Here is a 16,565-nt window from a genome sequence, read left to right as displayed (position 1 = left end):
GTTACAGGGAACCAGGCAGAGGGCCTTCTTGGTAGTGACACCCTCCCTGTGGATCGTGCTTCCACCAGATGTTAAGGAGATGAGTAAAATAAACCCCTGGATTTGTTGCACCAGGGCAAAAGAGTGTTTTGGTTCACTTTAATTATGTAAACCTAAATTTCTGTTATGCAGAATAGTGGGAGGTGACCACTATCAGTACATGGCTCTAGGTAGCTGATCTTTACATGGCAAACCTGCCATTCAGGATTAGGAAAGTTTTAACCTTTTCACCATTTCTGTCCCCTTGAGGCTTATGAGATAGAATCATAGAATTACAGAGTTGGAAGGGACCCCAAGTGTAATCTAGTCCAACCCCCTGTAATACAGGAATCTGAGCTAAAGCATCCCTGTCAGATGGCCATCCAACCTCTGTTTAATAACGTCCAAGAAGGGAGAGTCCACCACCTCTCATGGAAGTCTGTTCCACTGCTGAACAGCTCTTACTGTCAGAAGGTTTTTCTGAATGTTTAGTCGGAATCTCCTTTCTTGCAACTTGAAGCCATTGGTTTGAGCCCTACTCTCTGTCAGGGATTGGACTCTAGGGGACAAAATGGAGGAGGAATGGTGACCACCACCACCACCCATTCTCCTGATGCTGCGGAAGAAGAGGAATGCAGCATAGATTTACAGGAGGGGTTTGAGAAGGGTCACAGCTCAGAGTTCGACGAACAAAAGAGTTGGGAAGAGTTAGGAGAAGGGGAGGGGAGGCAGAGCCAGGGGAGATAGAGGCAGAGCAGCCAGCTGACACATTGTCACTGGAGAGTATTTCTGACCCCCCCCTTCTCCCAGAACTTGGTGTTCGCTGAGAGTGTAGGAACAAAGGACTCACAGACAATTGACCACGAGTGGCCACTGTAAGGGGAAATGCTGTTGCTAGGAAGGAGGAAGGAGGAGCTCAGTTGGAGCGACGTCATGATTAGGGCAGACGACGTTCTTTTGCCTCTTGCTGTTGTGAATGAATAAACTCATTAAAAAGGACTTTTTCTTGTTTACTCTGTTTGTTGCTGCCACTGGGGAAGGAATAGAATTCTTGAAGCCCTGACACCCTCCAGAGCAGGAGAAAACAAGTATGCTCCCCCTCCATGTGATAGGCCTTAAGATATTTGAAGACGGCAATCTCATTTCCTCTCAGTCAAAATGGTCAAAGGCCTGGAAACGATGCCTTATGAGGAACGGCTTAGGGAGCTGGGTATGTTTGGCCTGGAGAAGAGAGGGTTAAAGGGTGATATGATAGCCATGTTCAAATATATGAAAGGATGTCATATGGAGGAAGGAGAAGGATTGTTTTCTGTTGCTCCAGAGAAGCGGACACGGAGCAATGGATTAAAACTTCAAGAAAGAAGATTCCACCTAAACATTAGGAAGAACTTCCTGACAGTAAGAGCTGTTCGGCAGTGGAATTTGCTACCAAGGAGTGTGGTGGAGTCTCCTTCTTTGGAGGTCTTTAAGCAGAGGCTTGACAGCCATATGTCAAGAATGCTTTGATGGTGTTTCCTGCTTGGCAGGGGGTTGGACTGGATGGCCCTCGTGGTCTCTTCCAACTATATGATTCTATGATTCTATGATTCCTCTTTTCCAGGCTAAACATACCCAGCTCCTTCAAGCACACCTCGTAAGGCTTGGTTTCCAGACCCTTGATCTTTTTGGTTGCCCTCCTCTGCATGTGCTGCAGCTTGTCAACATCCTTCTTAAATTGTGGTACCCAGAATTGGACACAGTATTCCAGGTGGGGTCTGACTAAGGCAAAATAGAGCGATACTATTACTTTCCTTGATCTGGACACTAGACACTAGCATTCACTCTTTTTTTTGCTGCTGCTGCTTCTTTGACAATCACTCATAGCCGAGTAAAATTGTCTTCCATAAACATGGTTTTAACAGTGAGTCTGTAAGTGACTGTGGAAGCCAATTCTGGATCCACACATCCTTCCACAGTGGGGACATGGGTTTCCGGGCGGGAGTTGATCATGGTGAGGGTTTGCCAAGAGTGCCTTCCTCTTAGCATGTTTCTCCCTTTTGTCCTGAGTTCGAGTGTCTCCAAAGCCCATAGGCTTACACTACACCTTAAGTAGGCTGTCCTCCAATTGGAGCGCTCGTAGGCCAGTGTTTCCCAGTTGTCGGTGTAAACAAACAAACAAACAAACAAACAAATGTTATTGAAGTTTCTCAAAAGAATACAGCAAAATAAAAACAGTCTCCTCATAGGGGTATTACAAAACATGTCCATCTTAAAACACGGAATAGACCAGCTTAAAGATGTGTTGTGATGTAATGAAACCATAAAAGTACATTAACAGAATAAGGTGAAATACAGAAAACTGAGCACAAGTTTGATTTTAAAAACCCATATGAAACAATAGGACTGTGCGACCCAGTTGGTTCAGGACCTGCATTGGGTGGCCACCTGATCAGGGTGGCTTGGGTTCAGAACCAAATTTGGGTGGTTGCACAATCTTAGCATTCATTTAGAGGTCATTTCATTTAGAGGTTATTTTGGGATATTTATTTCCTTTCTATACTAAGTTTCTTTTGGAATATTTATATGGCACCGTGGAAGTTTTCCATTGCTTGATTTTCTTTGGTACAGCTGAGCCAGGTTCCACTAAAAGGTTCCCACAATAAATGGAAAAATTACAAATGAAAAAAAAATCACATATACAACAATATAAAATAATAAAATATAAAGTGGAAGTATACAAAAATAAACATTATTTTCCTATTTACTGTAGGTGTTGTGAGGTAGGGTTTGTGATTTCAGCCCTCTTGACATAATATGCTGGAGACAGTTCTCTAGTAACACTTCTTTATTAAGGTAAACAAGACTGGCTCTGAGGGCAGGAAGGCTACATTTATAGGGACAGGGAACTAGCTGGAAAGGGATACAATTTGGAGGGAACAATATCAGGCAATCATAAGACAGAGGATCCAAATACAGCAGCTTAAATGAACCAATAGTAGCTGTACCCTCTGGAACCAAAAGGCAGTTACTTTATCCTAATGCAAGTACAGACAATAATAATACAGATATAAAATCCTTTGACTCAATACACAACAATCCCTACGACTGCAAAAAACACCCCAGAACAGTGGCTCCCAATTAGGGCCCCTGGGAGTCCGCGAAACACACCCAGGGGTTCTGCAGCACCATCCCCTGCCAGGGACTCACTTATTTTGCTAATTGCACAGTGAAAGCCACAATGATGATCCACAGATCAGCCAGCCTCTGCTCATGAGCAGGGCCTGCTTGGTGGCAGGGGGAGAACATGTAAAAGAGTTGCTGGGTGGCAAGTGAGCAGGGATTGGGCAAAAACCTCGGACACAGTTTCTTTGGGCTCTTGTAATTGGAGCAGGGTAGAGAGAGAGCGCAAACGGCTTGCTCCATGGGTTGGGTTCACATGCATTTTTTTAAAAAAAGTAAGGGAACCCTTCCCCTTGCTCTATACTTTTAAACTGAAAATAACTTCTAATTGCTTAAACGACTATCAAGCTTATGAAATAGTTTATTTAAAAAGCCAGGACAGAAGACTACAGTACAGTAGAAGAAAGGAAGGAAAGAAGCACTGGCATATACAAAAACTTCATGATAATCTTCCATCAAAAACAGATACAGTGGTACCTCTACTTACGAATTTAATGTGTTCCGAACGCACATTCGTAAGTTGAAAAAAAATTGTAAGTCGAATCCCATAGGAATGCATTGGGAGAAAAAAATTGTAAGTTGAAGCAACCCTATCTAAAAATTCGTAAGTAGAAAAAATCCTATCTAAACCACATCCAAGATGGCGGACGGAGCTCCATTCGTAAGTAGAAACATTCGTAAGTAGAGTTATTCGTAGGTAGAGGTACCACTGTATATTTATTCTGGTGGATTCTTACCAATCAATCTGTACACAGCCCCCTTTACATCTTTGTTTCTCAAACTGTAAATCATGGGATTGAGCATAGGAGTTAGTGCCCCATACAGTACAGAGATCAGCTTGTCCCGATCAGAGGTGGGTCTACCCTGTGGCTGAAGATACATGAACATGGCTGAGCCATAGAATATACTGACCACAATCAGGTGGGAGCCACAGGTGGAGAAAGCTTTGCTTCGACCTTGTGCTGATCGGATTTTCAGCACTGCCTGGCCAATGCGAATGTAAGTCACCATGATGAAGAGAAAAGGAACAACAAGAACTGGAATAGCTCTAGCAATTGAGAAGATCTCATTGATGCGGGCATTGGAACAGCCCAATTTAAGGACAGCCTGCGATTCACAAGAAAAATGATTGATGATATTAGGGCCACAAAAGCTTACTGGTATGAAAAATACAGGGACCACAGCCAGCAAAAAAGCAACAATCCAGGATGAGGCTACTAAACTGATACAGAGCCTATTGTTCATGATTAAGGTGTAATGAAGGGGATGACACACAGCAGCAAAACGGTCATATGCCATGACAGCCAAAAGGAAGCACTCGGTCATCCCAAGGAAGAGTCCACAGTACATTTGGGTCAAACAATTTGTAACAGGAATGGTAGCTCTAGCAATGAAGCAATTGACTAAAATCTGTGGCACACTGCTGGAGGTGTAGAAAATATCTATTGAAGAGAGATTGCTGAGGAAGAAGTACATAGGAGTGTGGAGGTGCGAGTCAGCAATAATGACCACCATCATCAGACCGTTGCCAAAGAGCGTAACGAAATAGACAAGCAGAAGCAGGCAGAAGAGGACCTTCTGAGCTCTGGGGTGATCCGAGAGTCCCACCAAAATGAATTCTGTTACCATTGTATCATTTTCATCTCTCATAGCCTTCTAGAGCTATTATCTGTGAAGCAGAAATAGAAACGACATATTATGATATGCCTATAGGCTAGAATGAGGCAGATCAGAAACCAAAAAAATGAGTGCACAACCAGATCATAAATCGAATACACTCCTGATAGCTAACTCAGCTAGTAGGTTCCAACATGATTGTAGGCAAAATGGACAAAACAAGGTTTCCCCCACAGAATTGAAAGCTTCACCTACGTTATCTACTTCAAGGGCGGAGAACCTGTGCCTTCCATATGCTGTTGGATTCCAAATTTTATTAAGCCCAGCCAGTTATTTTCTTCTAGAATAACATCTGGAGGGTCACATGCCCATCATCCCTGATGTAGTTGTATCCTTGCAACTATCCTGTAAACATAGGAGCCAACTCCTAGGGGCCGAGGTCCCTTTGCCCCCCCAAATAAAATATGTGAAAGGGCCACCCTTCATGGTGTGCATACACAACATTTTGTGTTCGATTATGTGGGGTGGGGCTTACCTGCCCCCTGCACAATATTTTATTCAAGTTGGCACCCCTGCCTGGAAAATATTACTCCCCATATTGCAGAGATCATGCGGTTTTCCTAAGTTCATGGTGGAGCTGAGATTCAAACTAGGAACTTTCTGGTTGGTGTATGTCATTCTTAGTCATTGTGTTACACCAGATCTCAAAAATAATTTTCATGAGACAGATTTTGCACTATCACAGCACCTCTTTTCAGGTGCTGTATATAACACCCAGTCATGACCCAAACGTTAGCATTGGGAATTAACTACCTGTATGGTACCATGTCATGTTGACTTTCATTGAGACCCTGACCTGGTTTGCAGGGGTTTGGGCAAAATATACTGCTCACCCCTGGACCGCTGCATGGAAAATCTAGTGCCCCCATCTGCTGATGCAGAAGTTGGCCATCTGCAGACTGCCGTTTAGCCTATTACACAGAGGAAATAATCAGGGCTCTTAATTCAAAAGCTGTAGTTGGAAACAGGTATTCCTTCAAAGTTTATAAACAAAGGCTTTTGCCCCCACCCTATTATCTCTCACACTACCATGTCATTCAGCATGTGGTGGAGAATCTGGATCTGATCTTTAATCCCATTCATGTTAAACTTGCATTTTGAGATCTGTAGGATTTAAAGACCAGAATAAAAAAAATGAACCTCCTGCCTCAAAATACTTGCCAGCCTAGCAATGGTAATTTCAGAGAGGCAGTGGTGAGTCCCTCTTGGCTAAGATATCCTAGCAATGCCATAAGATGAAAACTGGGATTTACCAAAACTTGACAAATGTTTTCTCCCCCTGTTTAAAGCTCCCAGTGTAGGAGGACCTCACTCTATTCTCGTGGTTTTTGTTTTTTCATAAAAGAAAAAGACTTACATGGAAGTAACATGGGGTTGAGCTGTCCGTTATGGACTTGAGTATCGACATGGATCTAATTTAAAAGTGTTTTTGAAATCAGTCATCTGTCCCCAATAAGATAAAAGAAATTAATATAATGAACACTGGAGAAGAAGATAGCAAATAAATGTGTTACCTCAATTAACGAATATTGTTCTTCCATATCTTTCCATTTTTTATATTAGAGTCTTCCATCTGTACCACTGCTGAGCTTGCATATATAGGAATATCACACAGCAGAGGTTCTGTCTTCTAAAGCAGTCTCAGTCCCTCTCGAGCCATTACCTCTACGGTGATAGAGGTCCCTTTGGTGAGTGAGCAGCAAATTTGCTATTGCTTCACTCTAGGGATTTCTCCACTTTGGATCAGAATCACTGATGCACTGCATCCTAATATCCTTATAGACTAAAAATAAGTACTGGTACCTAGAAGAACAAAAGAGAGCAGCATCCCACCTTTTTTCCCTAAGGAGCTTGAAGTGGCACACATGGTTCTCCTCCTCAGGGCAGTCTCGAGCAGGTCGCGCGCCCTGGCTCTGAGGGGCGGAGATCGCTCCGGCGCCCCCGCCCTCACAGGGCGCAGCATGGCTTCCGCCCGGCTTCACCACACAGCGCCCTGCCTACCGGCCCAGCGGCCTGGCGCCCCGCGCCACCGGGACTCTACCTAGAGCCGGCCCTGCTCCCCCTCTTCCTTTAATCCTCACAACAACCCTGTAAAGATTTTGCTTGCCATGAGCTGTCATGATTACAACTCCCTGCACTGTTACATTTATGCTCCTGTATTATCATTTGGCATTCCATGATTCATAATATTTTGTTAAATAATAAAAAAAAACCCTATACAATCCAAAACACAATAGTTTTTTCTTCAGTTTTATTTGACTTCCCCTCCCGTTTTCCACAGGGTTTTCAATTTCTCCCCCTTGCTGCACCCTGTCTTTTCTCTCTCTCTCTCTCTCTCTCTCTCTCTCTCTCTCTCTCTCTCTCTGCATATAATAATCTCTAACTCCTTCTGTTGTTTATAGTTCAAATCCCGCTTGCAAATTCATCATACTATAATATTTCTTTAAATATTACAAAAAAGGGTTCCATTATTCCTCAAAACAATCCTCAGTAGGTGCTTGTTTTTGCTATCAGCTTTGCCAGGTCCACATAGTTCTTCTCTTTCCTTATGCATTCTTCTTTGGGGAGAACTTCTTCCTTCATTTTTGTGCATAGAGACTGTAGCTGGATGTTGTTACATACATAAATAGCTTAATCATCTTCTTTGGAACTTCTGTCCCTATAATCCCTAAGAGATTGTTGTTCAGAGTTGTTGGGGTTTTTTTTGGGGGGGGGGTGTATAATCACCTTGAGCATCTTTTTTATTGCATCATATATCATATCCCAATATAGCCCCGCTTTCTTACAAGTCTACCACTTATGAAAAAACCACTTATGAAAAAAAGACCCATCTACTTGTTTACACTTCCAGCAAAAAATAAAATAAAAACCTGCCAGATTTAAAGATATCTTCTGAGGCAGCAGCCTTTTACTGGATGAAAGAATGGTTAAGGATGAACAAACGAAATCTGTTATGATTGACTGGGCAAATGATGTAGGGCACAATATTATGATGGAGGATTGGAAAAGGTTGTGGAGGAAGAATATAAAGTTTACTGCGTGTAATGCTTTAAGAGAAAATATGATGAAAATGATGTATAGATGGTACCTTACACCGGTAAAATTAGCAAAGATTTATCATAAGCATGATGGTTGGAAATGTAAGAGTGGAGAAGGAACCTTTTACCATATGTGGTGGACTTGCCCCCAAGCAAAGAACTTCTGGGAAAAGATTAATAATGAAATGAAAAAAGTGTTGAAAAACACCTTTATCAAGAAACCAGAAGCTTTTTTATTTGGGATTGTTAGAGAGGAACTACCAAAAAAAGATACTATGTTTTTTCTGTATGCCACAACAGCAGCAAGGATTTTATTAGCTAAGAATTGGAAGAGTGAAGATCTACCTACAGTGGATGAATGGCAGGTGAAGATGGTTGAATTTATGGAACTGGCTGAACTGACCAGGAGACTCCGTGACCAGAGGGAAGAGTCAATGGAAGAAGACTGGAAGAAATTTAAAGTTTATTTAAGAAATAATTGTAATATTGAAAATTTTTAAGATAAGATTTGGAAGTACAGGGAGGTTGTAGAGGAGGATTTGTAGAGGTATTTAGTATATTAAGATTTAGATATAAGGGTAAGATAAGAATTGAATGTTGTTAAAGAATTAATATGAGGTGAATTTTTGTTAGTTAAGGTAAAAAGATGATTAAAATATGATATAGAAATTAATCAGTTAAGGTAATAATAAGATAATTGAAGTATGATATAGGAATTACTAAGGATGATATACAATGAAAAGCAGAAAGCAGGGACTTGAGGAAGTCAACAATGTTAGGATACATGAATAATAAATATGGTTGTTGTTTTTCTTTTTGTATTTTGTAATTTTGTGTTCTATGTGATTTTTTTTATTTTTGTGTTTTATATGTCCCCCCCGCCCTCAGTTTTATAAAATCAATAAATATATTTTTTTGGGGGAGAAATAATAATAATAATAATAATAATAATAATAATAATAATAATAAAATTCCTTCCAGTAGCACCTTAGAGACCAACTAAGTTTGTCATTGGTATGAGCTTTCGTATGCATGCACACTTCTTCAGATACACTGAAACAGAAGTCACCAGACCCTTATGTATAGTCAGAGGGTGGGGAGGGGTATTACTCAGAAGGGTGGTGGGAATTATTATTATTATTATTATTATTATTATTATTATTATTATTATTATTATTTTATTTATACCCCTCCCACCTGGCTGGGTTTCCCCCACCACTCTGGGCGGCCTCCAACAAGTACCAAAATACATTAAAATATCACAGATTAAAAACTTCCCTAAACAGGGCTGCCTTTAGGAAATGAGTGATTGGCTATTTTTAGCCATCTCAGTCCGTATAGTTAAAGCTATGGTTTTCCCAGTAGTGATGTATGGAAGTGAGAGCTGGACCATAAAGAAGGCTGATCGCCGAAGAATTGATGCTTTTGAATTATGGTGCTGGAGGAGACTCTTGAGAGTCCCATGGACTGCAAGAAGATCAAACCTATCCATTCTGAAGGAAATCAGCCCTGAGTGCTCACTGGAAGGACAGATCGTGAAGCTGAGGCTCCAATACTTTGGCCACCTCATGAGAAGAGAAGAATCCTTGGAAAAGACCGTGATGTTGGGAAAGATGGAGGGCACTAGGAGAAAGGGACGACAGAGGACGAGATGGCTGGACAGTGTTCTAGAAGCTACGAACATGAGTTTGACCAAACTGTGGGAGGCAGTGGAAGACAGGAGTGCCTGGCGTGCTATGGTCCATGGGGTCACGAAGAGTCGGACACGACTAAACGACTAAACAACAACAGCCATCTCATCCCTTGCTTTTCCTGTAAGACCAATTGCAGTCGTCAACAGACGTCAACAGGTTTACCACACCTGTCAGCCTATCACCCATTCCCACCACCCTTCTGAGATTAAACAATAAAGGTAAAGGTAAAGGGACCCCTGACTGTTAGGTTCAGTCACGGACGACTCTGGGGCTGCAGTGCTCATCTTGCTTTATTGGTTGAGGGAGCCAGTGTACAGCTTCCGGGTCATGTGGCCAGCATGACTAAGCCGTTTCTGGCGAACCAGAGCAGTGCACGGAAACGCCATTTACCTTCCCACCAGAGCGGTACCTATTTATCTACTTGCACTTCGTGCTTTCGAACTGCTAGGTGGGCAGGAGAAGAAGAAGAATTTGGATTTGATATCCCGCTTTATCACTATCCTAAGGAGTCTCAAAGCGCCTAACATTCTCCTTTCCCTTCCTCCCCCACAACGAACACTCTGTGAGGTGAGTGAGGCTGAGAGACTTCAGAGAAGTGGGACTAGCCCAAGGTCATCCAGCAGCTGCATGTGGAGGAGCGGAGACGCGAATCCGGTTCCCCAGATTACAAGTACCGCTCTTAACCACTACACCACACTGGCTCTTGGAGCAGGGACCGAGCAATGGGAGCTCACCACGTCGTGGGGATTCGAACTGCCAACCTTCTGATCGGCAAGCCCTAGGCTCTGTGGTTTAGACCACAGCGCTACCCGCGTCCCTATTTTAAACTATAGCAAGCAGTAAATTTCATATCCATTTTTCACAGCCTTTCCCACACATTCATTTCTATATTATGTCCTAGATCCTTAGCCCATTGTAATCATTACTGATGTAACCATTTCATCTTTCAGCTCCCGTTCTAATAACAATTTATACATTTTTAAAATCTATTTTTCCTCTTCCTTCAAACAACATCTTTAAGTCAGGACAGGTCTATAAAACCTTTTAATAAATCATTTTAAAAATACCAACCAATCCAATACCCTTTCTTGGATTTTTTCAAACTTTTTCAAATTGCAAACATTCCCAGAGAAACAAAATATGTCTCTATATCTACTCCAATTCACCTGCATGTATAATTTCTTTTGTGTACTAGTTTCTATAAAGGATAGCCATAAAGGTGTTTTCCTTTCAAGTAGATCTTGATATCTTATCCACACTCCATATATACTTCTTCTTATACAATACATATTTCTTCAATAGTTAGCTGATTTCTGATTTCAACTTTGTATACGGTTTTTATTGTATGATTTTATGTACAATTGTAAACTGCTCCGAAATTTTTATGGATAGCAATTTATGAATAAATGATTGTATACATATAATCATATCACATACGAACACATATAAATATGCATATAAATATGCCAGAATTGTTTGTATTTTTAGCAGAACGTTGGGGGTGGGGCTTTCTTCTTCTCAATTAATGAGGAAGCTGGGAATCAGAAAAAAATCATACAGATAAACTTAATATCCAGAATTTCAGAATATTCCATCCCTAATACTGTGCAACAAAGTTGTGGTGGTTGGATCCTCCTAATAGCTAGACTAATGTAGCCAGTTAATCTTGCACCATTAGGGCAATATATTCCTATCAAATATTTTTATTCTTCTGACAAGATTCCTCTGGCATTTTTTCAGAGCAGAGACTTCCTTTTTTGAGGGAGAGGGGAATTGTCAGCAGGTGAAATTTAATGGCAACTCTAACTTGAAGCCCTCTATTTATGCCTATTATGCTGAGCTGCTGATACACTTTTTGCAAAAGTAATCCTAACTGATGCACAAAATAATACACATGATAAGCAAAAATACATCTATTATTCATATAGTAAACCTGGAGTGTATGTGGGCATAATATTATACATATAATAATGTGTATAACACATATAATGAAACATAAAATATGTCAAAACTGTTTGTATTCTAAGGAGAAGTGGAGCAGCTCAATTAGGATATAAACTGCTGCCTTGAAAATGGTGAGGTATAAACATTAATAATAATAATAATAATAATAAACTGAGCAATTCAAGACACTGACCAAAATCACATGGGAACTAAAAGTGGAGCCTTATTTTGCACTGAAGGCCTGCTTAATCTTTCCAATAACCAGATTAACACAACCAGTTGATTTCCCACCATTAGAGCATGACAGAGTAGTTGTAAAGGACAGATTTTCTTACACAATGACTAATTTCATTTTGGCAGTTTCTTCTTGATCACTCTGCACACAGCTCTCTTTACTTCCTTGTTTCTCAAACTGTAAATCATGGGATTGAGCATAGGAGTTAGTGCCCCATACAGTACAGAGATCAGCTTGTCCCGATCAGAGGTGGGTCTACCCTGTGGCTGAAGATACATGAACATGGCTGAGCCATAGAATATACTGACCACAATCAGGTGGGAGCCACAGGTGGAGAAAGCTTTGCTTCGACCTTGTGCTGATCGGATTTTCAGCACTGCCTGGCCAATGCGAATGTAAGTCACCATGATGAAGAGAAAAGGAACAACAAGAACTGGAATAGCTCTAGCAATTGAGAAGATCTCATTGATGCGGGCATTGGAACAGCCCAATTTAAGGACAGCCTGCGATTCACAAGAAAAATGATTGATGATATTAGGGCCACAAAAGCTTACTGGTATGAAAAATACAGGGACCACAGCCAGCAAAAAAGCAACAATCCAGGATGAGGCTACTAAACTGATACAGAGCCTATTGTTCATGATTAAGGTGTAATGAAGGGGATGACACACAGCAGCAAAACGGTCATATGCCATGACAGCCAGAAGAAAGCATTCTGTCATGGCGAGGAAGAGTCCACAGTACATTTGGGTCAAACAATTTGTAACAGGAATGGTAGCTCTAGCAATGAAACAGTTGGCTAGGGTTGGTGGTATGCTGTTCGTGGTGAAGAAGATGTCTATCAAAGAGAGATTGCTGAGGAAGAGGTACATAGGGTTGTGGAGGTGTGAGTCAGCAATAATGACCAGAACCATCAGGCCATTGCCAAAGAGAGTAATACAATAGGCTATCAGAAGCAGCCAGAAGAGGACCATCTGAGCTCTTGGGTGATTCGAAAGTCCCACCAAAACAAACTCTGTAACCATTGTATTGTTTTCATCTGTCATAGCCTTCTTCAACTAGTCTGTGAGGAACAAAGGTGAGAAATATTGAAGCTAAAATAGAGTGGAGTAAACCAGATTTTGAATCAACGAATGAACATTTATCTAGGTAATAAATCATGTGCACTGATTTTTAATTGGCAATGTCATTGCTAAAACAACTGGACAGTCTCTGTTGGAGTCTTGCAGATCCTGTTGCCCTTCGGTCAGTGACCTTTTGCCATACTGACTGCTAGTCCAAAATATCTAGAAAGCAGTGGGCTGACTCTGTAAGTCTAACAACTGGCTAGGATTTCTAGTGGTATAGAAAGTGTGTATTAAGGAAAGATTGCTGAGGAAGAATTACGGAGGGGTGGGGAGGTGGAAATTAGAAATAATTACCACAGCCATAAGACCATTGCAAAAGAGAGTGGCAATGCGAACTAGCCAGAATAAGGCAGCCTCCACTCTGGGGTGATCCAAGATTCGCATGAAAATGAACTTGTTAACCACTGTATTGTTTGCATGTGCCATAGCCTTCTTCAGCTACTACCTCTTACTAACAAATAGAATAAATTGTTATGAAAATGAGAATTGAACACAGTTCAGAGATTCTCTAAGTGCTTCACTTACATTATTTAGTTCAGGTGTTGGGAACTTATGGCCTTCCAGATGTTGCTGGACTCCAACCTCTGATGCTCCAGTCAGGGATGATGGAGTTGGAGTCCCACCCACATCTGGAGAGGGGCAGGTTTCCATCTCTTACAACTCTCCCACTGAGTAAGTCATTGTGTGCCTTTCCTAGTGAGTGCATGGTGGAACTGAGATTTAGATGGGGACTGTATCTCAAGCTTTTAGTCTTGTGTGACACTAGTTCTCAAAAATAAATTTGCTTTCAAAAATTATTTGCATGAGGTAGACTTTTCACTTCCATGTGACACCCCTTTTCAGCTACTGTATATAGCACCCAGCCATGGCCCAAAGGTTATCATTGGTAAAAGTAGTGAGAATGCCATAATTAATTAAATTATTGTGTTCTCAGTACTATGTCATGTTTACTTTAATAGAAACACTGGCGCACTTTGCAAGGGTTGTATTGTGCAGCAAAATATACTTCTGGCCCCCGGACTACCTTATGGAAAATATAGGTCTCGCCTCTCCTGATGCAGAAGTCAACAATTTGCAGTTTAGTCTGTAGCACAAAGGGATAAATCGGGGCTCATAATTCAAAAGCTATATTCTTAGTTAGAAACTTAGGTATTCCTTCGAAGCAGATATTTAATAATAATAATAATAATAATAATAATAATAATAATAATAATATATTATTTGGAAAGCCTGGACTTTGAAGTCATCTTATTTTACTTGTTATTTTGTATTACATTTACTGTTTTTAATTAGGTTTTTGTAATTTTGGATTATGCGGAATGCTTTATCGGAGTGGATGTAGCAACCAAGTAATTTCGTTGTTCCCGCAAGGGGACAATGACAATAAAGATATCTATATCTATATATCTATCTATATTATTTATACCCCACCCATCTGGCCGGGCTCCCCCAGCCACTCTGGGTGGCTTCCAACAAAATATTAAAATACAGAAATTCATCAAACATTAAAAGCTTCCCTAAACACGGCTGCCTTGAAATGTCTTCTAAAGGTCTGGTAATTGTTGTTCTCTTTGACCTTTGGTGGGAGGGCATTCCACAGGGTGGGTGCCATTGAAGGTTCCTCCACCCATTTCCCTCACACATTACTGTACAGCATGTGGTGAGAAATCCAGTATCTGAGTGTGAACATTTAGCCCATTTATATTTAACCTGCATTTTGAGATCTGTCAGGTTTCCTAGACCAGAATCAAAATATCTTTATTGAACCCCTGCCTCAAAATAATTTACACTCTACCAATGATAATTTCAAAGAGACAGTGGTGAGTTTTCCTTATTTAATATATCATAGGAATGTCATCAGATACATGCTGGGATTCTACCAAGACTTAACAGATGTCTTTCCAAATGGTTAAAAAATAAAGCTCCTGGAGAAGGAGGCTCCCTCTCTTACTCCCATTGTTTTATTCTTTCATAAAAACAAAAAAGTCTCACCTGAAGAAATGTGGGGTTGAGATGCCTAATATGCACTTGGTTATCAAAGTGGATCAACTTCAAAAGGGTAACAGACACCAACTCTTATTTTGATTCTGCAGGCTTTTGAAGCCAGTTTTCTACCTCACCCCTAGTAAGATCAGGGAAATGAGCATACCAGACACTGGAGGAAAGGAGAGCAAACTAATGCTTCAGCTTAGCTTTTTTTCCAAATAATATTCTTATTCCAGTTTTATATCAGAGCCTCCCATTTGAACCACAGTAAAAGTTTTTTTTTCTAAAGTTGCCTTAATCCTTCTTCATATACCAAGGTAGAGTTAATGGTTTGCATGTCCCTATGGAGTCTGAGTGGCAGATTCCCTGTTGCTTCACAGCATTAATAATAAATGATAAGTAATGGAAACTCTAGAGATTCTTCCAGCTCATTTCCCCCCCAGAAATTTTTTATTCATTTTATAACTACAGGACATAAACAAAGAAAAACATAATACAACATACGAAACGAAAAAATTACTACAAAAAACAAAACTATGCATTTCTTAATTATCCTTCCTTTCTTGACATTGTAGGGTGACTTCCTCAAGTTCCCCCTCTCTGCGTTTCATTATAAATCATCATTAGTAATTTCTATTTCATAATTATAACATCTTTTCTCTCTTATCTATTATCTAATTTATTTACATACTCTTTAAATTCATTTCTATAAATTTTACTTATTTATTAATCATTACTTCTAAATCTACAACCTATAACAACTTCCAAAAATAATCCATATTCTCAAATCTTACAATATTTTTTAAAATAAATTTTGAATTTCTTCCAATCTTCTTCCAAGGACTCTTCTCCCTGGTCACGTAGTCTCCCAGTCAGTTCGGCAAGTTCCATAAAGTCCAACATCTTCATCTGCCATTCTTCCACCGTTGGTGATTCTTGTGTCTTCCAATTTTTAGCTATCAATAATGAGATATTGGACAAACAGGCCAAACCCTACGCCAAAGGATAAATGGACATAAAACTGACATCAGGAATCACAAGACAGAGAAACCAGTAGGAGAACATTTCAATCTCCCAAGGCATTCTAGATAGGATCTCAAAGTAGCTGTTTTATTACAGAAAAATTTCAGAAACAGACTGGAAAGAGATGTTCCTGAATTGCAACTCATTATCAAGCTTAAAACCATGGAGAGACCTGGTATGAACAGAGACATAGGATTCTTATCTCATTATACATGATCAAGCTTTCTTTAGCACCTCAGTCCTTGCTTTTTCCTGCAAAACCAATTGCAGTCATTAACAGTCGTTAACAGTCATCAACAGGTTTGCCACTCCTATCAGCCCATCACCCATTCCCATCACCCCCCCCACCCTCTGACTATACATAAGGGTCTGGTGACTTCTGTTTCAGTGTATCTGAAGAAGTGTGCATGCACACAAAAGCTCATACCTATGACAAACTTAGTTGGTCTCTAAGGTGCTGCTGGAAGGAATTTTTTTAATGAACTTTTACCTCAGCACTCAGCATTCCATGGTCACTAAGTCTGCTCACTTCTCATTTGGCTGTTCTTCCCTGCCCTTATGATTTATTTTCCTGGTGTTTCTGTTTTAAGTTCTGCAAACTTAAACCTGGTAAGTCCTTTTTGTGTGTGGATTGTATAAATCCACTCTGTTGTATAAATAAGGA

The 16,565-nt window shown here is 40.5% G+C and overlaps 2 protein-coding genes across 2 annotated transcripts; both read right to left on the bottom strand.

The window, feature by feature from the left end:
* Positions 1 to 563: 563 nt before the first annotated feature.
* On the bottom strand, positions 564 to 4,806 carry LOC132591777 (olfactory receptor 13H1-like). Its single transcript, XM_060272200.1, has 2 exons — positions 3,915 to 4,806; positions 564 to 634 (listed from the first exon to the last, which is right to left on the bottom strand). The coding sequence occupies exons 1-2, from the start codon at positions 4,804 to 4,806 to the stop codon at positions 564 to 566; spliced, it is 963 nt and encodes a 320-aa protein (XP_060128183.1).
* A 7,072-nt stretch (positions 4,807 to 11,878) lies between these two features.
* On the bottom strand, positions 11,879 to 12,679 carry LOC118078046 (olfactory receptor 13H1-like). The gene has a single exon (XM_035101771.2). The coding sequence runs from the start codon at positions 12,677 to 12,679 to the stop codon at positions 11,879 to 11,881; it is 801 nt and encodes a 266-aa protein (XP_034957662.2).
* Between the last annotated feature and the right edge of the window lie 3,886 nt (positions 12,680 to 16,565).

The sequence above is a fragment of the Zootoca vivipara genome, chromosome 2 (genome assembly GCF_963506605.1).
Source record: "Zootoca vivipara chromosome 2, rZooViv1.1, whole genome shotgun sequence".
Taxonomy (NCBI): domain Eukaryota; kingdom Metazoa; phylum Chordata; class Lepidosauria; order Squamata; family Lacertidae; genus Zootoca; species Zootoca vivipara.
This window is presented reverse-complemented; position numbering and strand designations above follow the sequence as displayed.